Here is a 23,858-nt window from a genome sequence, read left to right as displayed (position 1 = left end):
CATTTCTGCTTTAATCCAACACTTCTTAGCATTTCAATATTAGTCTGGGGTAGCTGGTCCGCCACTATCTCCTTCCTACCTCTATACTTAACAAGTTGAATAAGAAAATTTACCATACTTTTCTTTTTTTATTGGCATATGGAATACATAAGGTATCAGTGGTGGGCAATGGATTTACAGACTGATTGAGAACAGGATATACTGATGACGATTTCAGCTTTCCAGGTTTTGAGCCTTATGCAGCCAAAACCATACCAGCAAACTCAAGGGAATCCCAAGCTTGCAAGGAAGTAGGACAGACATAATTATTTACAGGGAAATAGCTTAGCGAACGCCAAGCATGCTCAGTTGCCATGGACTGAGAATTGACTGCTGGAAAGGATAGAAGAGACAATTGTGGGCGAAGGCATGGCTGACTAGAAGCGTGAACATTCATGTGCTGGCCCTACTGCTTCTTTTTCATTTTTGGATTTTATACCGTGACCAGCAGATCATTCTCCCACATCAGTAGCAGCCAGCACCAATTGCCCTTTACACCCTAATAGCGGTCCAGGGAAAGTGGAACTAGAATCTTTCATAAAGTGTAGCTTTAAAGGTCTGCAACAAAAACTTCAGGTTTTGTGTAAGAATTGCTTTCTCGTTAAAATGTGACTCTTCTCCATCCTCTTAAAGGGGGAGATGTGGGGGAAGCACAAAATTCAACAAAACTGAAAACGTTTATTGTGATACCTCAAGTAGATACAATAAAGGGAAACAACAACTTGTGTACAGTATTGCCAAGACAAAAACCAGAAAGAAGCCACATCAGCTGCACAAAAAGTAAGCGTTTTTCCAAAAGCGTTCCAGCAATGAGGCACAAGTCAATGGGCACCTGCTATGACTCCTGTGTTTTTGACCCTACCTTGCTTCTGTGAAATCCCTGTTCATGGTAGCATAAGATTACTGGTGGTTGCCTCTACAGAAATGGTGTACCATTAACTTGAACATTTGCTGTCATTCCTTTCACCATTATACAGAGCTGGATAATAAACTGTGGCTATCTGGGTTGAATCGTCATAAAACAGGTTATCATAGCAGACCATAATCTTCTCTGAAAAAAACAGCATATTTTTGTAAATCTCACATTTCAGATTTATTAGAAATCAAAATGGTACAGCCCAATTAATGCTGACATTCATATTAATGACCAAAGTGCACTGTCCTTTTCCCTCAAAAGGGAAACACTGCTTCTCTGAAGTCTGAATTTCACCCGACACCAAGGGAGCTTTCAGTAACGGTTATGCATAACACAGTCCTGTGACATAAGGTTCATCATACAGGTAATAAAGCAATTTAGAGAGACATTGGTAATTTCAACTTCACAACATAATATAGTTAAACTTGGGCCATGAGTAAAGCAATGCTCTCTAGCCTTGTTTAACAAACGGGCCGAGGTGAGTTCAAGTTGTTCTGGGTTGTTACATAATAGGATTCATGGCAATAGCACAGCAAGTCAAATCCATATGTATAACAAGACTGATTAGGCTGAGAAGCAAGCTTTTATTGGGACAAGTGGTGAAATAATGCAACTTAATATTCTGGAAGCCTGGTGTTTTCTTCCAGTGGTTAAAAGCCGTCCACAGCTGTTAAGAGAAATAACTGCCACATGAAATTGGTTCATACTACCGTAACGCTCACAGCAAAGGAGCTAGAAAAAATGGAAGAGGGGGGAAAAGTTGCACAGTGTTCAGATGCACAAAAAAGCTTCACATCAGCATCCTTATAGATACATCTGCATGGAGGAAGTTAGCATCTGAGCTAGCATGACCACGTCATGGCAATGTTTCCTAGCGTTTACTTTGCTGGGAGCCTGCCAATGTGGTTCTGCAAGATTAGACGTTCCTTCTTCCACAAGGAGATTTTTAAATTGCCTGATCTGGCCCTCAGTCATGCCATACTGTTTGGTTAGTTTATGCTAACCGTGGCTATTGAGTTCGAAGGGAAAAACACCTCAATACATGTACACTTTGCGAGCACATTTTCTGTATGTGCGAATGAACATTCTTCCCAAGAACCAGCTTGTAGTCAGTTCATCAAGTCCAAAGAAGGGGGGGGGGGAGCTAGTAGGTAGCACACAGAAGTTCACAAAAAATCCTTGTTACAATTTATAAAATATATATATATATATATAATAAATGTTAAGACCAACAGTAATAAAAATAACAGGTAACAAAAGTGCTCAAGTTGAAGGGATAGCGTAAACTTACCCAGAAAGAACACACAAAACCTTAAATAGAATACATTACACACACTCAAAATGGTTAAGAGGGTAAATGTTTTGAAAAATGTTCAAGTATTATGCTTATGTAATGCTGGAAAGTTCAGTAACCAGACTGACCTTTTATACATCAACCAACATCCAGCAGTATCTGGATCCTACTGACACCCAACCTGTAAAATTGAAGCACCCAGTTTTAAAGACCTTCCTACAATGCCAAATAAAATCATTCATTTCCCCCAAAGGATCTAATATGCAATGCTACTTGATACCTACAGTATCATTTTTAGATTTAGAGTTCTCTACCACCCTTCCCATCCCCTTTTCAAAATCCATAAAAATATTGCTCTATTTGGTATTCTTAAATGCCTTATCACTACAAATGACTTGCATTAGATTTTTACCCGCAATTTGATACTCCAGGTGCCAACTAAAAAATAAAAATCTCAAGTTTTTGGCATCCAGGTTTAACAAACGGTTTAGGTGAAACCTTGTACCCAGAAGGCCAAACTACACAATATGTGCAAGTGTGTTTTCTTAAAAGCCCCTCTTTTTTATCATAAAACATTTGGGAGAATTAGTAAGAATGGAAAAGCAAGATAGAGAAGAGGAGCTCCACTCCAGCCCCTCTTCATGCCCTACCCACGGCTTGCCCCCAAAATACAAACATACAATTGAAACCTTGGGGGCAGAGGGAGAATACTTGGGGAAATGATTTGGAGCAGGGAAAAGTCTAAGCATCTCCCGTCTCTACTCTTTTCATCCCAAAGTGAATTTTCAGCTTTTAAGGAAGGCTACAGTTACATGCTTGCCTCCAACATGTAGTTTAGACCTAAGTGATTTAGGTTTAGAATATGAACAATGCACTGATAAAAAGAGGTTGGATTTTGTCTCTCAAACGCTTTAGAGTCTCAAACTCCTGCCCAAAAGACCTGGCCGAAATTTGTCCTCTAATTCCTGTAAGTACTAGGTGAGAGACATTTAAACCAAGGAGGAACCATGCTATTGAAAAAGATATGCTTCTAGCGACAGTTTCATAGCTGGTACGGCTTACAGCCAGCATCGTGAGCCAACAACAGTGCCCATCTGCTTACGATTTCAGTACTTACATGGTTGGCAGTGGATACTGTACCAGTTAGAATATAGTTCAAGTTATTTACTGTTTCAGCCATAAGCAGTGGAGGGAAGATAGGAAAACCAGACCTTTCGGATAAAGCGATTTGAAAGCGATACAAAATAAATAAAGTCAGTTTACTGATATTTAGCGAGGCACACCAGACAGATGTTTGCACAAGTCACTAACCCACAAGACACACAGTGCCTGCCTATTCTAGGTTCCCATGCCGATTACTCCTAGTCCAAGGGGACTGGAAGGATCTGTGATGGCAGCACTAAGGAGGATACCAGAGAGCCAAGTCTTCTCACGAGGAAATAGCTCCTCTTAAGAGAAACTTCAGCGGCTTGTGGTCGATGAGGGCGGCTGAAGCTGCTGCTGTCTAGGCGTGAGTCAAGATAACTCCTGGTTCTAGTGTACATTTAGATCAAGTACTGTACTGAAGATTAATGGATAAAAAAACACACAAACTCTCATTCATATTAAATTAAGCACCAGAATAAAAGGTCATTCAGCAAAACAAAATTTGAATCTAGCTGTCACTAGTACAGCTCTTTGGATTTGAATGCCTAAGAGGTAACTATGTACACACACATTTAAACAGATATATTCAATATCCTTTTTTTGCATCACAGTGTAACCATACTACTTCCCAGATGGTTTGCTTGGGAAATAATTCTTCAAACAGAAGAGGGAAGGGACAATTCCTCTTTAGGGAAAGATTACTCTTACTTTTAACATGAAAGATATAGCTAAAGTGCAGTAGAGACTAGAAAGCCCATCAGACGAGGATAGCAGCAGCCAGCAGAGAGGAACAATGCAAAGTTTTTCTTACGCCATGTGAAAGACATTGTATCAGAAAGGAGCAGATTTCCCAATGTAAGGCTTTCCATATTATTCATGCTATCAGCAGCTATGTGGTGTTAGTGTAAAATATCCTCCGATCCGTTCCTCCTCTCATAAATTTTAGAATATTAATGCAAAAATCATGACATAAAAATTATTCAAATCTCTTGAAACAGTGTGCAGTAAAGTTCCCATCAGTGAACTTTACATACACACACACATACACACACACATAGTGGAAGTGTCTGACTGAGTCACCCCACAAAAAGCAGCAGCTGGGGGAAATTACAAGTTGATGCTTATTTCACATAACTGTTTATTACAAAATGTGCTCAGGGATGATTCAGCCAGCAAATCAAACGCCCCTTAAAAAACCTAGCATGAAGAAGTCAATTTGCTTTTTTCTTTTTACCTGCTCCCCAACTTCCAACCTCCCACAGGTAACAGCTAGAGGCTCTGGCCACTTTCACACACAAAAATAATCTTGTGTGTTTAAGGACTGCAAGAGCAAATCACTTCACCGATATCAACCTCTTTATCCAGTGCATTAAAAACTATGTAGCTACATGGAACCAGCCATAAAAACTTCAGTGGATGTACAAGTCCCTGTTAAAGGTACAGTACCGAGACATTTTACATGACATTAAAAATAAGAGCTGCATATAGTTGCATCCTTTGATCTTGAAAACTTTGCTAAGACATTCTTTCTTAAAAGAGCAAAGTTTAACTTTTTTAGGAATGTTTTGATTTCGGTCAGACCTTATAAGTTAGTTGACCTTGTAAATTATTATTCCACCCTCGCTTCTCATTTTCTTTAAATAAAAGCAAGGATTTATAAACCTCAGCGAGTACAAATGACTAAACCTTTAACCAACCTGCCCAAAGATACACACAAGCTGCAGTACTTTAAAAAAGAAAAATAAAAGAACTAATGGTTACTACAATGTTATGTCCTTCTCATTGCAAAGAGAGCACAGAAATTGCTATGTCTGGGGTCATGGGGAAGGAACATGCCTTACATTCTCTCTAGGACTGTTCACGCAGGCCTTCAACAAAATTTCGGGGCAGGTGATGGGCAAAAAGCATGCACAGAAGGAAGGAGCATTTAAAAAGCACAGGTCAAAAGAGAGCGCTAGCTATTAAAAGTAATTTGAAATTAGGGAATTATTCCTCTAGAGTTCGTAGAAAAAGTCAATCCAAAACAACTGTTCACACAGGAATACATATACAAAAAGAGGGAAACTTACACAAAGAGAAAAAGGCAAAAGATGGCCTTTTGGGGAAGGGGGGGGCACAAAATTACACTACTCAGTTTGGAGGTTTCAAAAACGCAGCGATTTTCTCAGCCAGCCGAACCAAAATCCTTTTTGCATTAGTCTTTATAAAGCATGTTCCCCAGGTTAATTGTCCAAAGAGAGAGAGAGAAAGAAGTGTTCCCATTTACTCCCAGCCATTGTCTTTGATCATGTGGGCAAGTTCAATGATGAATTTTCCTTCTTTGTATTTCTGACTGCTTTCAAACGCATGTTCCTAGGCAAGAAAATAAAATATTAGATTCCGTTATCCGCCGCTTCAAATATGAACGCTTCTTAACGTATCCGTTAGGGGCAAGGCAAGAGTATTGCTCAGCTTAACTGTTGTACTTTATGCACTTCGGCAGCAGTGTATGAACAAAAGAGGGATGACCTGGTTCAAACCTCAACAGGTCAATACTTTGCACAGGTGAGCAATGGATTCAATTATTAGCAGATGAGTGTTGATTTAAAGCAAGAGTGGAAACCACTTTCAACCAGAGGACTAGATCAATAAGTGGCCAACCCTCCATGGGCATATTTGTCAGGTGGGCACAGCTGCTCACCTACCAGTCACATGATTCCATATGATCAGTAGAGTGACCTGAGCAAAAGCCACAGGGCTTGTATTTGGCGCCATATTTAAGCAGCGCCAAAAGCAGGAGAACTCAAAGGCTCCTGATTGCTCCTTTGCAGCCACAGCTTTATCTAACCAGCTCCTGGTGTCAGGTAAATGGTAGATGGGCATGGCCAGCCCAGAACAGCCTCACTGGAAAGCCTAAAAGGTCTAGTTAGGCTCAAGGGCCAGAGGTCCCTCCCAGTTGGTTTAAAGCAGGGGTGTCCAACCAGTAGTTTGCTATCTACTGGTAGATCCCCGGCTGACCCTGGTAGATCACGGGATCCTTATTGTGTACAAAAAGTTATGGGGGGAAAGCTAAAAAAACTCTGTGCAATCCTCCACCCAAAAACTCCACCCAAGTCACCCATCCCATGCACGCTCCTCCTTCCTCCAATGACAATGGATAGATCACTGCCAGTTTTTTTATAATGGGAGTAGATCACAGTCTCTTGGGAGTTGGGCATGCCTGGTTTAAAGCTATCCCATGCTTCTTTGCCACTGAGAAACTATTAAATACCAATAACCAGAACTTAATGAAGATTACTTTTGGGTGTTTTATTCCTATCATCTACAGTATCGGACTTTGAGGAATGCAAATCCTATGATAATTAACTTCCTTTAGGTACAGTCACAGCAGAGATGACCTTGAGGCTGGTTCCCGCCCAGTGTCAGAATCAATATCCTATGCTTTATAAAATACTAGGTGCATCACAAAGTCCCCGTGGTGCTGGCAGGTAAGCTCTACCCAGGCAATCCTGCCCCAGTGAAAAAGGAGTAAATGTATGGGGGAGCCCTATCAATGTCATCCGTTGATGCCGTTTGAGGTGTGGGGCCGGACATAGGGCAATGATGGAAGCCTAAGCATACTGCAGAGAAAGGGGTGGGGGAAGTATCAGGGCAGAGCAACACAAAGTCAGTCATACTAAAATTAGTAGACCCATTGAAAGTAATGGATGTGGCTAATGGTGGACCATTAATTTCAATGCGTCCACTGAAAGCAGGGCTTTGGCCACATCACCCTGGGAAGAGAGAACAACTGTTAAACTGCTCTGGGAATTATAGCGCTGGAAGGAGAATAGGGGCCTCCTAGCAATCTACAGCCCCCAGAATTCTTGGGGGGAGGGGTGGAGCCTTGGCTGTTTAAAGTGGCAGCATGGTGTTTTAATTGTATAGTGTGAATGGAACCTTAGTTGGATACAACCCCTTTGAATTTAAAATACAGGTAATGTTAATAAAATAAATTTTCATTCAAGTGCCTTTATGCTCCTGGGAAATGGGAGATTTACTTCTTACTTGGGAAGACTTTTACCAGTATACTTTTCATTACATTTTGCAAAGAAAAGACTACGTACTATGAAAACTGAAAATTCTAGGAAGGAAGCCAGGCTCTCCCTAAGAGAACCCCCATCCGCAGTGGCAGTAGTCCTGCACTCAAATAAGTAAGAGGGATGGCAGAAGGACAGGGCCTCATGCATCAGTAACAAAAGCAGACTCCCTGGCAGGTGGAATAAAAGATTCCCTTGCAAATTCAGTGGCTCTGAAAACGGCTTGTTATCAGCCCCTCACCACATGTAAGCAGGGTCTGTGTCAGGCTCCTGCCACACTTCAAAGCAGCAAATATGAACTGAAATTCATATTTCTAGGGTCCACTCCAGGTCTGAATGCAATTTGCTTTAAACTGTTGCTTTTTACGTTGCTGTAGCCTGCGCTGTGCCTTTCTCAGGGTGGGTGGGTGGTAATAACAATAATAACTACAACTACTAGAGGAAGGCCAACTGGTGATGGAAGATCGGGTTGCCTCTTTAAGATGTGGATAACTTTTACCCATGGATCTGAATTGTAGCCAGAATTGGTCAATTTATCCTCAGGCTTCTTATCATGCCACCAGTCTGACAAGGCATCAAAAAGGGACTGACAAGATCCAGAGGGTATCAATGTTGGGGTATTCAGACTAGACCCACTGAACTTTAGTGTAGAGTAGAAGAAGAAGAAGAAGGAGTTTGGATTTGATATCCCGCCTTTCACTCCCCTTCAGGAGTCTCAAAGCGGCTAACATTCTCCTTTCCCTTCCTCCCCCACAACAAACACTCTGTGAGGTGAGTGGGGCTGAGAGACTTCACAGAAGTGTGACTGGCCCAAGGTCACCCAGCAGCTGCAAGTGGAGGAGCGGAGACACGAACCCGGTTTCCCAGATTACGTGACTACCGCTCTTAACCACTACACCACACTGGCTCAACTTTAGTGAGTCTGCTCAGAGTAGTACTTAGTTGGCGACAACCCAGATACTCCCACATTTGCACATAGTCTATTTTCAATGACCAGACAAAACCAAGCAGTTGCATGTCCAAAAATGGGCAAATGCTTACGTATTTCCATCCAAGAGTGGTTTTGCAGTTTTCACAATAAATATCTGCTACTGCATGCAAGCCTGTCAGAAGAACTCTCTCTTCTGCAGGACCACAGCCCACATTCACCCTGCAAGAGAGAGAGTGGGAAAAGCATAAGTCATTTTATAAGAATCTTCCTTCCCCTCCCATTAATATAAAGATATATGCAAATGCTAGATGCAAAATCTCAAGATCATTCACACCAGGATTTTTGGCAAATATTTCCAACGTCACACAAAGAAGCTATTTTAAAGCCAAAATGCTTTGCTTGTTCCTCCTTACATAAACCAAGCTTTTGAACACAAACCAAATTAAACATCTGTGTGATTTCTGACCTAGTATTAATTACCAGGTAAATTGTTTTAACCAGTGCCATTTTTCTAGAAAAAGACGTGCCGGAACTCATTATGAAGTTCTCCCTTGTTCTCTTAGAATGGCAATGGTGCCCACCTGAGAGGTGCTGGAGCTGAGCTCTTGTGAGCTCCAGCTGGGAAAAAAGCCCTGGTTTTAACTATGGCTTTGTTTCTGTGTTTCTTTTAAAGTTAAAGGACCCTTGGACAATGAAGTCCAGTCAAAGGCGACTATGGGGTTGCGGCACACATATCGCTTTCAGGCTGAGGGAGCCGGCATCCACAGACAGCTTTCTGGGTCATGTGGCCAGCAGGACTAAACCGCTTCTGGCACAACGGAACACCGTGACGGAAACCAGAGAGCACAGAAACGCCATTTACCTTCCCGCCGCAGCAGTACCTATTTATCTACTTGCACTGGCCTACTTTTGAACTGCTAAGTTGGTAGGAGCTGGGACAGAGCAATGGGAGCTCACCCTGTCGCAGGAATTCGAACCACCAACCTTCTGATCAGCAAGCCCAAGAGGCTCAGTTTGGACCACAGCACCATCAGCATCCCATGTTTCTTTTAACTATGCCACCAACAGAAGTTATTACCTACCTTGAAAGGATTTTAATAGATACTCTAAAGAAGAAAAAAGTTGCACTGTAAAGTCTATAGTTAGTTAGAATTATATTTCCATATGGGCTGGTTCCAAACATAACTTTTTTGGCAATGCTAATTAAGAGTAACACAGAAAGCTGTCTTATATCAAGTCAGCCCACTAGTCTACCTAGCTCAGTTTTGTTTACACTGGTTGGCAGCATCTCTCCAGGAACCTAGACTTGATTGAACTGTGGCTCTTTTGCATGCAAAGCATGCACTCTATTACTGAGTCATAGTCATTCAGCCCTCAGAAGCCTTCCACATGTGCCTGACTGAAGGCAGAGCAAAACCCTTCTCTCACTCCATTCAAAGTATTTGAAAACCACAAAATACCAGATGCTAGGGAGCAACAGCAAAGAAAGGCTACCATATTTCAGCCATATTTCAGCCACTGTGGGAAGCAGACTGCTAGACTAGACGGACCGCTGGGTTGATCCCACAGGGATCAACTTGGGTCCTTGCATAAACCATGACAAAAAGCCAATCCACTCACACGCTATTGTTGTAAAATAGTCCTCTTAATTCCATAGAAAATAATAATTGCACTTACACTGAATTAAAGAGGTAGGCTCTCCCCTGGCTTCCCTGAAAGGACTGTAAAAGAAAAAGAAGACATATACATATATATATATAAATATTTCTTTAAAGAACACTAAAACATTGTCTCAATGAAGAGGCAAATCAAAGCATTCTACCTGAACTTCGAAACTAGTACATTGTATGTTAAGTGCAAATTCAGCTGCGTGTATTGTTCCAAGTAATTATTCTTCAGATCTGCCACATGGGTCTGGAAACTCATTGTCTAAGCTTTAATCTCAAAACCAAATCTTTCCCCAAGTGTTTGTGCAACTACTGCTAGGTATAGTGCCTTCTTTAAGCCAACAGTGTCTGACACTGCTGCAACAGACACAAAAAAAGGGATGGTAATTAACATAATGTAGTACAGCAAAGAAAGATCTGGCACAGTTCAAAACCTTAGCTATAGAAGTCTGTAGCTCCACTCTACCATTAACACACACTGTTTTAAGGCAATCCACTCTCTCTTCCTTCCCCATCAGTAATATGGGGGCAGTAACAGTCTACCTTATATTATTGAAACATTATTGAAATAAAACATGTGAAAAATACATGGATTTGCCTCTCAATAATTTATTGCACTCACTTTGCCCTCTACTTTTCTGTGTTGCTTATTTAGTAAGCTAAATAAGTTTTAAATAAATTTTGCTTTTAATTAACTTTGGCCATTATTTCCTAAACTAAGCCAAAAAATGATACAGGTGTAATTGTATAGGATTACAGAAAATTAAAATTGGATAACTAGAAAACATATGAGTTCACTGGGCATTCTCCATTCGGTTCTTGAGTTATTAGAGTTTCAAATTGGGGTGTGTGTGAAGCTGTTGAAGGGCTCCCCACCCCACCAAAGGGTTCTAATGTGTCAGGAGAAGGGACACAATTAAAACTGGAGATTTAAAATTGACACTTAGTTATAACTGGAGCTTTAAAAAAATGAGTCTGGCGAGCCAACTCCTAGGTTCTTTGGCCCCCAATAAAATACTTGAGGGGGCCGCCCCCCAAAAAGTTTGTAGGAATTGCCATTCAAATGGTGTGCGCGCACCATGTCATGTGATCGATTATGTGTGTGTGGGGGGGTGCTCACCTCCCCCCCATATATTATTCAAGTTGGCACCCCTGGGTCAAGCACTGTCTGAAGGGGAGATGATGATGGGGGAGAAGGAAACAAATTAGAATCAACCCAGCAGAACAAGCAGAAAGTCTTAGGTCCCCATCTCCCCCTTTTACCAATCTGGCTGGCTCCTTTTTTGGTTAAAAAAACAGATCCCCCTGCCCCTCAAAAAACCAACTAAAGCTAGTCTTTAATTCTTGTGCGAAGCTATCAGGCCATCAAGGAGATAATATGAATCTGAGAATGTTCTTAGTGAACAAAGTCAGAAGGAACCAATCTGAGACAAAATGGTAATACAGCGGTACCTCGGGCTAGAGACGTTTCAGGTTACGCATTTTCAGGTTGCGAACCGCGCCAAACCCGGAAGTACCGGAGTGGGTTGATTCTAGGTTTTGGCGCTTTGCGCATGCACAGAAGCACCAAATCGCGATCTACGTGTTTGCAGATGCAGCGCTGCAGGCTGCGAACGCTGCAGGTTGCAAACATGCCTCCTGCACGGATCACATTCACATCCAGAGGTTCCATTGTATTCAGTACAACTGTTCCTAGCAGTTATCTAGCAACCTCTTACAAATGAGCTCTATGCAGTTACTTATGACCTGGTGAATGCCCAGATTCAGCAAGATTGTCATTATAGAGCACGTAAAAGTTCCCATAGGTCAGAAATTTAATACAACATGTATATTATTCCTAAATAATTCTTTTTATTTCAAACACTGTCAGGCCTTGAAACATTGTTAACTAAGTGGCAGAAAATGTTGCAGTGTGTAGATGGCAGAGACACAAAGACTCTTACGAGTCCATGATGCTAAAAAGTATCACATAGGGAAGATTCAGAATTCCTGAAGGAATGTCTGTGTCCATTTACAGTTAAATGGAAGAATTGATAAAGGATAGAGTAACACATAAACATGCTAACATTATCATGAGCTAGAGCATTCACAAGTTTCACTGAAACAGATGCCACAAACCCTTAGGAACCTCCAGCTACACAGCGGTACGGGTTGAGCATTTTCGGGTTGCACTCCGCGGTGACCCAGAAGTAACGGAACGCGTTACTTGCGGGTTTCACCGCTCGCGCAGACGCGGGTTGCGTTCACTTCAGGATGCGAACGGGGCTCTGGAATGGATCCCGTTCGCATCCAGAGGTACCACTGTATTAATAGTTCTCCTCAGAGTACCAGATGCCGAGCAGAAAAAAACAGGAGGTGACAGCCCCTTTTGCACTAGATGCAAATTTGTACAGGAGGAGACGGGTTTGTGCACCACCTAGAAACCACATTGTATTCATATGGAATGCAAGTGTATCAAAGTACCTTCCTAGGCTCCCTAGATATATACAGTACTTGAAATGAATCTCTTGAATTCATCATCATTGCTACCTAATAGGTCAGATCTCAAACAGGAATTTGAATACATAAAAATGGCTGTAAAATGATGTCTATTCCACAAACCAGCAAAATTTCCAATATTACTTCATTTGGTTTTCATTACCACCCTGTCAGAAGAGATCAGAGAAAGTTACACCATATATTTTCACATATGGTGTGCCTGAGAAAACATGTGCCAAAATACTGATGTGCAGTAAACAGCAAAATTGTGAGTTACAAATTCATGGCTTATAGCCACAAGTTGTTATTGTTACTTACAATACTCAGGGTTAAGAATTTTATCAGTGCCTGTTTTATTACAACTTAGTTGCCTTTCCAAGTATTGGCTCCTGTGATTCATATTATTTAATTGTTCAAGAGCTATTAACAAGTCCCATGTCCAATATACATCAAGCAGGGTAAAATGGTCTTGCAGTTGAATAAAAAAATAAGATTAAAAATTGCAGTGGTACCTCAGGTTACGAACTTAATTCGTTCTGGAGCTCCATCCTTAACCTGAAACCATTCTTAACCCGAGGTACCACTTTAGCTAATGGGGCCTGTGCGTGATTTCTGTGCTCATCCTGGGGCAAAGTTCTTAACCCGAGGTACTACTTCCAGGTTAGCGGAGTTTGTGACCCGAAGTGTTTGTAACCTGAGGAACCGCTATTCAGGCAAATAAATAGCCTGTGGGAGGGCTAGAGGGAGGAAAATGAAGCTAGGCCAGTAAGATCAGATTCACAAGGTGCTACACACCTTCTTTACAGAATTTGTATGCAACACAATCACTGTATCACACATATCTGTACCATCCACTAGCCATTGCCATTTGTGTACAAAGTGTACACACTCACCTTGGCAATTAGTAATATTTGTTTCAATGTCAGTGCATGAGGATGATTGAAGCTAAGCTGCTAATAGCTCTCTTTGGAAGGTTACCCAGTATGTTACTGCAACAGTGGGAATTCCTAGGAAATCTGCCCTCCAATATTCATTGCTGGAAGAAACAGGAATTCCGGATGAGCACCAGAATTGATGGGTTGCAAGATACACTGGAAAGCAATCTTCCTCCCATTTTTTCAGCAGCATGAGTGATTCACATATCACCATGCCACGTAGTTTGCAAACCAGGGAGTGTTTGGATTTATTTTAAGGTCAACAGTGACTCAACTAATTGCACTGTAGTGTTTGTTTTTAAAACATTCATACGCAGTCATTTACACCTTTAAATTACTGCTATGTATTTAATTTTCATCCCATCACAGTCTTGTGAACATACCTAATTAGGAAAACCAGGCACTGAAAAAATCCATAACTGTAGCGGAAACCCTCACCTCTCTCTTGTCATCTAAAAACTATACCAATTAACCTAATTAAGTACAACGTTTAATTACCAGGCGTATTTTACAGTTACATGACCCTGTCCCACCAACTTATTAGTCACAGTATTCTAAACTTGTAACAATTAAAGAAGATGGGTGTTAGACAAATTGTCAGTCTGAAACCATTTTTAATGTTTGGTAGATTGTTTATTATGCTTTTACCTGAGAATACAATACTATTTTTAACACACAGGAAGTACAAAATTATGTGAGGATTCTTTACAGAATATACTTTGTTTAAAAAAATTATTCCCTCAATTTTGGTGCAAAATTGGCTGGGGGTGAGGGGGAGAAACAAAAATCAGTGGAGGGAACATTTCTCTTGTCATTTTTCCTTTATTGTGTTTCTGTGTGGTAAGCTTAAATCTGCAGCACAAACCGGTGCTGTATCAACCGCTAACAAATGCATATTCTTCAGAATATATGCATGTAGATCGCAGCATATAGCAATCATGAGAGACCCCATTGCTGTGAAGGAAAATCTGAGTATTAGATGATGCTCTTCCTGAGGTCCAAATTCCTCCCCAATGCACATGAAGAGTGGATACAGAGCAGGTGAATATGAATATATGCTTGGGAGAATATGGTCTGTCATTTCAGAAACATGGAAACTCCCAAATCTTTGCATAGGAGTTGGGAAAACTGCCTGGTGAGAGGTTTCTTCATATATACAGATCTCAAAGAAGAGCCTTGATCCACAGTTGTTACCAAAAGTCCTTCAAAAGAATGCATAAAGGGGGAAAAACAAGGAACAAAAGAAAGTACAGTGGTACCTCGGGTTAAGTACTTAATTCATTCCAGAGGTCCGTTCTTAACCTGAAACTGTCCTTAACCTGAAGCACCACTTTAGCTAATGGGGCATCCTGCTGCCACCGTGCCACCGGAGCATGATTTCTGTTCTCATCCTGAAGCAAAGTTCTTAACCTGAAGCACTATTTCTGGGTTAGCGGAGTCTGTAACCTGAAGCGTATGTAACCTGAAGCGTATATAACCCGAGGTACCACTGTAGTTTTGAAAAGCATGCTTCCTCACTTCAGGAATGCTCTCACTGGACAGGTCTAGCTGCAGAACATACACAGAATAAGAAACCCACCCACCCTTCTTTTCCAGCTAACCAGATATACATCTCTGCATACTTCAATCCATTGACTATTTTCTTCACATGGATGGCTAGTTGGTTTAGATTTCATGTCTGCATACTAGATCTTCTGTACTTGAATATTAAGAACACATTAACATTTGAACATAGTGTAAGTTACACACTGATTCTCTTTAGAAGAATAATGCTACCAAACTAAAACAAGCAGGTTAGTCACATTACCTCAAGTGACCACAACCCTGATCAATGTGCTTCACATTAAGAGCACTTCTTTTAAAATATCAATTACACATCATTCAGGCCTGAGAAGAGACCAAACACACCTCAAGAAGTAGCACCTGAACACAAACGGAATGTAATCAGGAAATACATTATGTAAATTCTTATGCAGTGTATTTCTATAGACCCTGAAACACAGCTTTTGGTGTATCTTTTTGTCTCATTATGGCACTTACAAACAGGCACCAGATCATGCATTCATGAGGTCTAAAGACAGGCCACTTGCCTTGGAAATTAGTTCATCATGATTGGCTAGATGGGCTCTGCAGTGGATACAACTGTAGGTCCGATGACAGTTTGGTAGGTAAGCCTGGAACGTTTTGGATTTTGTCATTTTTACCATCTCTGTTGCCAGTTCTTCACTCTGATCAGGGCTGGCACTTGAAGAATTACAACTTTGCTGAACTTGCTGACAAAAGAAACACTGGAAAATGCAAGCAAAAGCCGTTGTTGTTCTGAAGTGTGTGTGGCAGCTTCCACACAAACGCCACAGAAGAAACAATCAAAACCTGCAACGGAAGAAAGAAGCATATAAGCCACTTCAAGTCTTTTAATAGTACATATTTCTAATTAAACATTTAACTTCTCCATTTCATCATTAGTGTAAGTTTAAAATAAAATGGGTACCTTAAGTTACATGCAGTGTTGCTCCCTGTTAAAATATCATGCCTGCACGTATATGCCACAGAGTCCTACATGGGAGAGGAGAGGCCCTACTCTTTCACTGTAATACTGAGGTGCTCCCAACCTCCCATCCAAAAGGGAGATGGGAACACTGCAACAGAGGGATGTATGCTAACACAAGCACTGGAAACTCAAGGGTGGCAAAACAGCTGGATGAACAAAAGGCAAGCGTAACTAACATTCCACTCAGCCAACACAAAATAGTTGCTGGGTAGGCCAACTATGAAACTTTCTGCCCATAGGTTCCCCACAAAGTGCATTCTAAAGTCTGTTTGTTTAAATCAAATCACAGTTAACCACAGGTTGTCAGGTTTGAATGAAACAAGCAACTTGCAGCCACACTGGAGAAGGAGGGGAAAGACAGGGAGCCTATGAGTCCAAGGCTCACCTTGGCTCATTTCCATCACAATAAGCCATAGTTTATAAGGATGTTTAAACACAGCCAAAGCCCAAATAAATACTGAACTATGTGGATTCAAAAACTTCGTAGTGTAGCCTCTTCAAACAGCTTTCTATAAGAAATACTACTGCTCAAAAGGAAGATAATTTCCAGAAGCTTGGCAGATGGTATCACTCCATGAATGCCGGACACTCATAAACCTCTGTTCATTATCAGCCAGCTGAAGCAAGAGAAACATTCTCTTCAGATCCTCGAGCTTCAGGGTGGTCTCATTTGATTCTAATATGTAATAATGAACTTAGGGTCTGGAGACCACAGACATCTAGTACCAATGCTGTATCCCATAATAAATCAATCTGAGTGTACATAGAGGTGGGAAAACGCTATCAACCTTTTAACCATTTCTTTATCAATTTCATCAAGGACAGTCAAGAAACCTGGGATTTTCCATTGGTAGTAAAAATTAGAAAGGCACAAAGATTATGGTGTGGTAGCAGTAACAAGTGTAAACAATAACTTCCCCAAAAAAGGACTGTTGTCAATACAGTACCATATATTATGCAGCCAGAAACAGCAAATAAGAACAGGAGACAACCATTAAGGTAATATGGGGTTTGTAAGCCATGGTTTGGTGCAATGTCTGAATTCTAAAAACTGGTGTTAAAGGGTGTCACTACAGAGGCTGCTTCAACAAAGAGATGGGAAATGAAATTGTGAACTTGTATGCTGGGAGAAAGGAGGGCCATAGCAAACAGTTCTAAACCATAAAAGTGCTTGTTTAATATTTGGAAGCTCAAATCATAGTTTAGGTCCTAAACTATGGTTAGTTACAGTGACTTATCTGAGCCTCTAGTTAATTATTCAGTCATAGTGGTGGTTGAATAATTCCTGTAACAAGTTAAAGGGGAATGGGCAAGAGGAGAAAGCAGTAATTCAGTCTTTGGACAATATAAATGTATAATTAGATATAATGTTGGATTCACAAACCTTCTTAAAATTAATGAGCCTGTGCCTTGCAGAACTAAGGTAAGCAACATGAGGCAAGGCAGTCACCTAAAATCAAATCTCAAAATTAAATTTATTAAAATCAATGGCAGTAATTAATCCAGTTCTTAGAGAGAGAAAAGGGAATTCTAAAGGAATTTTAATACTGTATTGCCAATGGCAGAACATTTAAAGTTTATTAATTGTGTTTTGTAAGTTGAAAATCAATAAAAATAGTTTACATGCTTCAATGCATGTGATAATGTCACAGATTCAGTTTTAAAGGATTATTTTTGTGGACATAATGTTTTTTGTTTTACATTCAGATATTTTAATCTGGCTTCATTTTAACTTTTGTTTAAAGTTCGTTTAAATTTGTAAACTCATCAGTTTTCAACTATCCTACTTTAAAGTTTATGTGCAGAGTGTGCTCATGAACTTCACAATTATGTTTCTTGTTAACTAAGACCAGGGATGCACAAGATCCCCCCAGTGGTGCAAGGAAGTGCAATAACCCCTATCCTGTGGTGTGGTGTAGTGGTTAAGAGCGGTAGTCACGTAATCTGGGAAACCGGGTTCGTGTCTCCGCTCCTCCACTTGCAGCTGCTGGGTGACCTTGGGCCAGTCACACTTCTGTGAAGTCTCTCAGCCCCACTCACCTCACAGAGTGTTTGTTGTGGGGGAGGAAGGGAAAGGAGAATGTTAGCCGCTTTGAGACTCCTGAAGGGGAGTGAAAGGCGGGATATCAAATCCAAACTCTTCTTCTTCTTCTTCTTCTCCCTCTGCTGACTAGTCCTTTCCCTGAGTTCTTGAGGAACTGCAGAGAACATGGAGGGACATGCTTCCCTTTGCACTTCCTTTGTGGAGAGTTTTGCATTCTGCAAAAATCCTGTGAGAAATGAAACATGAATAGACCCCTCCCATATTCTTTGGCATGCACAGATAACTTCAGGGCGGGGAGGTCTTGTTTCATCCTTTACGGATCTTCAGAAAAAGCAATGGGACCTTCTCAGTGCTTCCCCACAGTCTCTGGAAGCATTTATAAAGCACTGGAATCAAGGGTTGGGTCTTTCTGTATTTTTGACTGGGCTGTTGCATAAGACTGAACCATCTGTCAAATCTTCAAGACAAAGTTTTTTCCTCCCAAACTCCACCGCCACAGGCACAGACAGAAGATATAGGGGAACGGAGGGCTCAAGGATAATAACTGCCTAACAAGTTAAGCCAAGGATTTCTGAACCCTTGATTAAGTACTATTCATATACCTTTCCCTGATATCTGCAATCTGCCTGGCAGTGACAGATTGTGCATTTAGTGTGGTGGCACCCGGTTTATAGGCAGTCTACCTAATTAAATCAAGCTGGCACCAACTATAATGAGTTTTAGGCACCAATACTTAATTATTTCAGGGAGCATTCTGATGAAAAGGATTAACTTGTTTTTTAGAACCTTCTTGTTAGATGACCCATTCTGTGCTTCTGTTTGTTTGTTTTTTTAATGTAGTTTGGTTCAATTGTATTTGTTATGTTGCTTTGGTTTTAAACCAAAGTCATATTGTACATTGCATAGCTTTCAGTTTTGTGGTATAGAAAGGAACAAACAAACAACCAACAGTAGTTTCCTTGAAACAGACCTACATGAATTGTCATACCTACTGCAACCAAAACAGCACCATCCACACACTACAGGTGTGGGCAAATCCTGAGGTTTACAGAAGTACCAAAAAGAGAGAGATGAAAATACAGTAGGGCTCAAATTTACTGAACTATGAAAAGACTACCCTTTTAAATGTGTCAGCAAAACTGACTGAGATTGTAATAACAACTACCCAAGCCCCCCCCCCATTCCATTTCACAACACTAAAGGAGTTTTAGAAGCCATCAAAATGTTTGTCTCCTAAAATACTAACTATACACAAGGGCATGCTGTACAAATCTGATATTCTCTGCCAAGCTCTATGTGAAAAGCATTGGAACATATGTTTTCTCAAAAACATATGTTTTTTCAAACATTCATTCTAGACGCAATTAAGACACAATTTTCATTTTCATCATGCCCTTGCTACTCCCAGTTGAACATGCTACCCATTTTATTAGATGGATAAATAAGTGTTGTTTTCATGTGATATTACAATTCGTACACTGAATGAATACAATGTTAGCTCTTCTGTCTACCAGCATGATGTCATTTGAAGGAAAGCGTAATCTTAGTAGGCAAGCAGCAGCCAATCTTAAGCATAGTGGGCTGTCCTAATTCTGCACCCGGATGTATAAACAAATATTTAAGCATGTTAGCTGCAACAGAACGTTATCAGCATACAACAGATCTACAGAATATTAAGATATTCTCAAACCATTAAATCAGGAACTTTTATCAGGAACACAAGCAACAGGTCATTTGATTCTATTATACAGCATGCCCCACTGCTATTTCATACATTATATTTATAGAGGTTTTGTACTATAATAAGCCTTAATTTCATTCATGTTTTTACCAAGCTACTAAAAGGGCTTCTATTAAATATGAACTACAAAAATCGGGTTTATACCCTTATCCATACTTATCTGAGAGTAAGCTGCAATAAGCAGAGAAGTATTTATTTCTGAAGAAACATGCACAGTTGGTTTTTGCTAAGTTTAAAACCCCTAAGATTTGTTATGTAAGACACATAAAATGTGGCTGGATAATTGTTCATTTAACTGAAGCTAAGTTGCTTCCCACCCCCCATTAACAGTAACCAAGAACTCAGAAAGATTAACCTTGTTTTCCTGTCTTGGACTTTCCCATGAAGTCTGTTAACGCTAAAGAACCTTTTTGATCCACCAGCAATCCAGACTGCATCAAATGTATACATAGAAATAGATGTTGCTGCATTGTAGACAGTGCTAAAGTGCCTTCTGTGAAAACACATTTCCATAAGACCATTTAATAGACCTCACCCTTACTAAACTTCAAACAATGCTAAAAATAACCAGAGACAAAAGACTTGTGCAGATTTGTTCTTCACTTTCATGGGCTGTTGTTAGAGTTTTCTAACCGAAAACCCACCACACACTCAGACCACAAAGCAAAACATCACTGCCTGCTCTGATTTTAACCAAAACATCTCCTCCTACCCTTTCTTTTGCCTGTTCTTCTTCTGAAGTGTAGAAACAATGGGTTCGAAGCCTTGTGGAAAAGGCAACTTTTCATGGAGAAAGGCAAGGGCGCTGCGAGAAGCAACATTCTAAAAATAAACATGCACCTCCAGTCTGCTTTGGACAATACAACACGGAGAAGGGGAGGGGAGATGAACGGACGTGCAGCAGCAAAGTCCCAGCCAGCCTACCCACAACAGCAGCAGCCAGCCCGCCACAGCCAGTCCGCGCCCGGTGGATCAAAACAAAAGGCCAACGGCGGCTGCAAACGGCTCACTTTCTGGCACTGTTTACAAACAGTGTCTGAGCGCCCCCGGTGGGGTCGACCTAGAGCGCGGCGAACCACGCTGGCTTCGACTTGCCCCAGGTGGGGGGTGTCCAGTTCTGGCACAAGGTCGAGGAGGAAAGGTGTTTTTCCAGCTTCATTTCCTTGTCCAGCCGCAGGGCGATCAGCCTGAGCCAGAATTCCAGTTCCACTTTGCCCCGAATTCCAACCACCACGAAACCGAAAGGGGAGGGGGAGAAAGGGCAAGTTCTCTTTTCTGCGGTTAAATCAATGAAAGCGAAAGATCTGGCGAGGAAAAAGCCTCGAGGGCTGACGGAAAAGAGCAAGCCAGCATGCAGTCACAAACAAAGCAAAGCAAAACAGATCCGGTTCTGCAGCTGAAGCTGAACGAAAATCCCCTTACCTCTGGGGCTTACTTGTTCGAGCCATTGAATAGCAGCCTAGCAGGCTCCAAAGCCACAAGAAACTGCAGAAGGGGCGGCACGTATAGACGACCCCCCCCCAGCTGCTCAGCACGATCGTCATAGAAAAATGTGCGAATCCGAGCAGCAAACAAAACGCCCCCCCCCCCCCGCATCCCAGCTCCAAACCGACAAAGAGCTTGCGGAGACAGAGTGACACAAAACCGACCCAGAGATGTTTACTGTTCTACTGCCCCAGATAACAGGCTCAAGGACCGCCTGCATCTTGCAGGGAATTTCTGCGGATGCTATGATCAGGGGTAAACATACCGCCCTTGTGGTGCGCAGCCCTGAAAGATGGAGGGGCAAAGGGAGTGCGGAGCGTGAGAAGGAAATTAAATCACCGACGCATACAGAAGATTGCAGAACTGAATTGGCTAGGATAAACTCTTGCCCCCCTCTCGGTAACACGCTAATTTAAAACAACAACACCCACCTCGCAAAACAATTTCTTTCTAAACCTTCAAGTAAACAAAAAACCCTCATGGAGGCTATTGTGTCCCCTATTACCTCCACAGGCTGCAAAAGCCAAATCCCCCTGCACTCCTTTCTCAGACTGCCCAAACAAGGGAGAAGGAAGAGGGGAGCCTTTTGTGTATATGCAAATTTGAATCTAAAAAAACTCTAGAACATACAAAGCATTAAGTTGCATGCTATTGGGTTTCTGAGCCAGTGCAGAGTACATTCCAATACACACTCACCTATAGTAATTCTATTAAGAAACTGGACTTCCATTTGAGACAAACTGGTAACAGGAGTCCCTGGCTAGCAGCTCTGATTAGACCTTTCTCAAGGATGCACAATTCTTTTCCTTCTACAGCAAATAGAAAAACAACTATTCTTTTCCTCCATGTGTTGGAGGTTTCTCTTCTTTTGTTCAGGATTTACTTATCTTTTAACAGTGAGCCCTTGGAAGAGACATGGGGCCCACAGACGCCACTAAAATTGGTTTTAGCCATTCTAAACTTTCAGTGTCACAACAGGACACACACAAAAATCCAAGTAAATAAATCTAGCACTCAAGGACTAGTACGAGGCTCATAATATCACTAAGTTGAGGAAATTTTGAAAAATAAAATAATTCTTTCTCCTCAGGCCAAACAGACCACATTACTTAAGGTTCTCATCTCAAGAGGCTCCAAGAGGTCAGATGTTGAAATTGCTGTTAAGTTGCCTCTGCCAAGAGGATGCAATAGAATATAAACATTGCAGTTATTAGCAAACTAATAAGTATTAGTCAAGGCCATCACTATCCCAGAGTATTTTTTTAATATTTTTCTGAATTACTTTTATAACACTTTTGTTTGTCAGCTGCTCATTATCTAAATGCAATTTGCTTCCCTGTCCTTTTGTATTACTATGGCTGTCTTCCTAGGCTGCAATCCTACATATATACAGTACTTACACCTTGGGAATAGGTCCCACTGAACTTGAGTGTGGATTTTGAGTACATAAGCTGTAGAATTGTAGCCTGTTCATATTTTCGAAATCCTCTTTTTTTTAAGCAGCCTTGGCTGGTTTACGTAGAGGCTGGTTAAGTAGAGGCAGGATATCATCGCCCAAACAACAAACATCATTTTCGGAAGTTGCTGTAAGCCCCTCTGAACCTCCAGGGAATATGAAAACATAGTCAATAAAGAAGTTGACCGGACACACACAAAATATAAATACTCTACCTCCCTTCAACAGAGGCAACCATACAGATAAAGGGATTGTCATCAGCCCCAAAGTTCACCCCCCCCTCTTGGATCACAAATGTTGGGGCGGAGAAAAAGACAAGTCCACCCCAATTATAAACTGATCCTGCCCCCATCAATGACAACCCTTCCAGGAAGGACTACCTGAACTCCTCACAATCCTCAGGTGGTTTTTTTTTGGGTGGGGGGGAAGGAATGAAAGAGAAGGGGGAGGGAGACAAGACCCTGGAATGTGTGGGGAGCGTATCCCCCACCCTATCGAGATGCCCCCCCCCCTGCCAAACACCAACTCACACACACAGCCCAGTCGCCCTTTCTTCCTTCTTTCCTCGTCCCAGGAAAAAGGGCAGGGGAGCACCAAGCGACCGTGGAGGTGGAGAGCGGCTACCTGCTGTGGGGGGCCAGGGTCGCGCCGCCGCCACCGCCGCCTCCTCAGCGAGCGCCGCCGACCATGACCCAACGCGAGGCGGGCAGCGGGGGGGGGGTGGGCTTGTTTGTCCTGTGAGGGAGGAGAGGGGGGGTCATAGAAAGCGCCAACCGCCGCCGCTGCTGCTCCCGAGCCGGGCCCCCCCGCTCTCCTCAGGGCCCAGAAGCGACCGAGAAGTCATCCTGCTCGTCCTTCGGTCGCCGGTGTCGTCGTGGTTGCTGTTGCCGCCGCCGCCGCCCTCTCCTCCTTCACGACCCCCCTCAGGTTTAGCGCCGCCCCGCCCCCTAGCCCGGCTTTTGTTTTGCTTGGACTCTTCTGCTTTTTCTTTCCCCCCTTCTCTCTCCGCCCCCTCTGCTCGCGCGCACTTCAGCCCAAGGCGCACGCGCGGTGTCGTTAATTTATTAGAAGCGGGAGTGGGGGGTGGAGAGAACTCTCGCGTTTTGGCTCCTCCCCC

General features: G+C 42.0%; 1 protein-coding gene across 2 annotated transcripts; it reads right to left on the bottom strand.

Moving 5' to 3' along the window:
* Positions 1-697: 697 nt before the first annotated feature.
* Positions 698-23,789, bottom strand: YPEL1 (yippee like 1). Of its 2 annotated transcripts, none has more exons than XM_082203531.1 (5): positions 23,366-23,789; positions 15,555-15,837; positions 10,062-10,105; positions 8,495-8,603; positions 698-5,747 (listed from the first exon to the last, which is right to left on the bottom strand). In XM_082203531.1, the coding sequence occupies exons 2-5, from the start codon at positions 15,669-15,671 to the stop codon at positions 5,658-5,660; spliced, it is 360 nt and encodes a 119-aa protein (XP_082059657.1). In that variant the 5' UTR covers positions 15,672-15,837; positions 23,366-23,789; the 3' UTR covers positions 698-5,657. The 2 variants fall into 2 exon arrangements, with proteins under 2 accessions (XP_082059657.1, XP_082059658.1); XM_082203532.1 differs by lacking the exon at positions 23,366-23,789 and adding an exon at positions 21,223-21,732.
* Positions 23,790-23,858: the final 69 nt, after the last annotated feature.

The sequence above is a fragment of the Podarcis vaucheri genome, assembly GCF_965113315.1.
Source record: "Podarcis vaucheri genome assembly, chromosome: 16".
NCBI lineage: Eukaryota > Metazoa > Chordata > Lepidosauria > Squamata > Lacertidae > Podarcis > Podarcis vaucheri.
The sequence above is the reverse complement of the archived record's forward strand: the minus strand, read 5'-3'. Positions and strand labels throughout refer to the sequence as shown.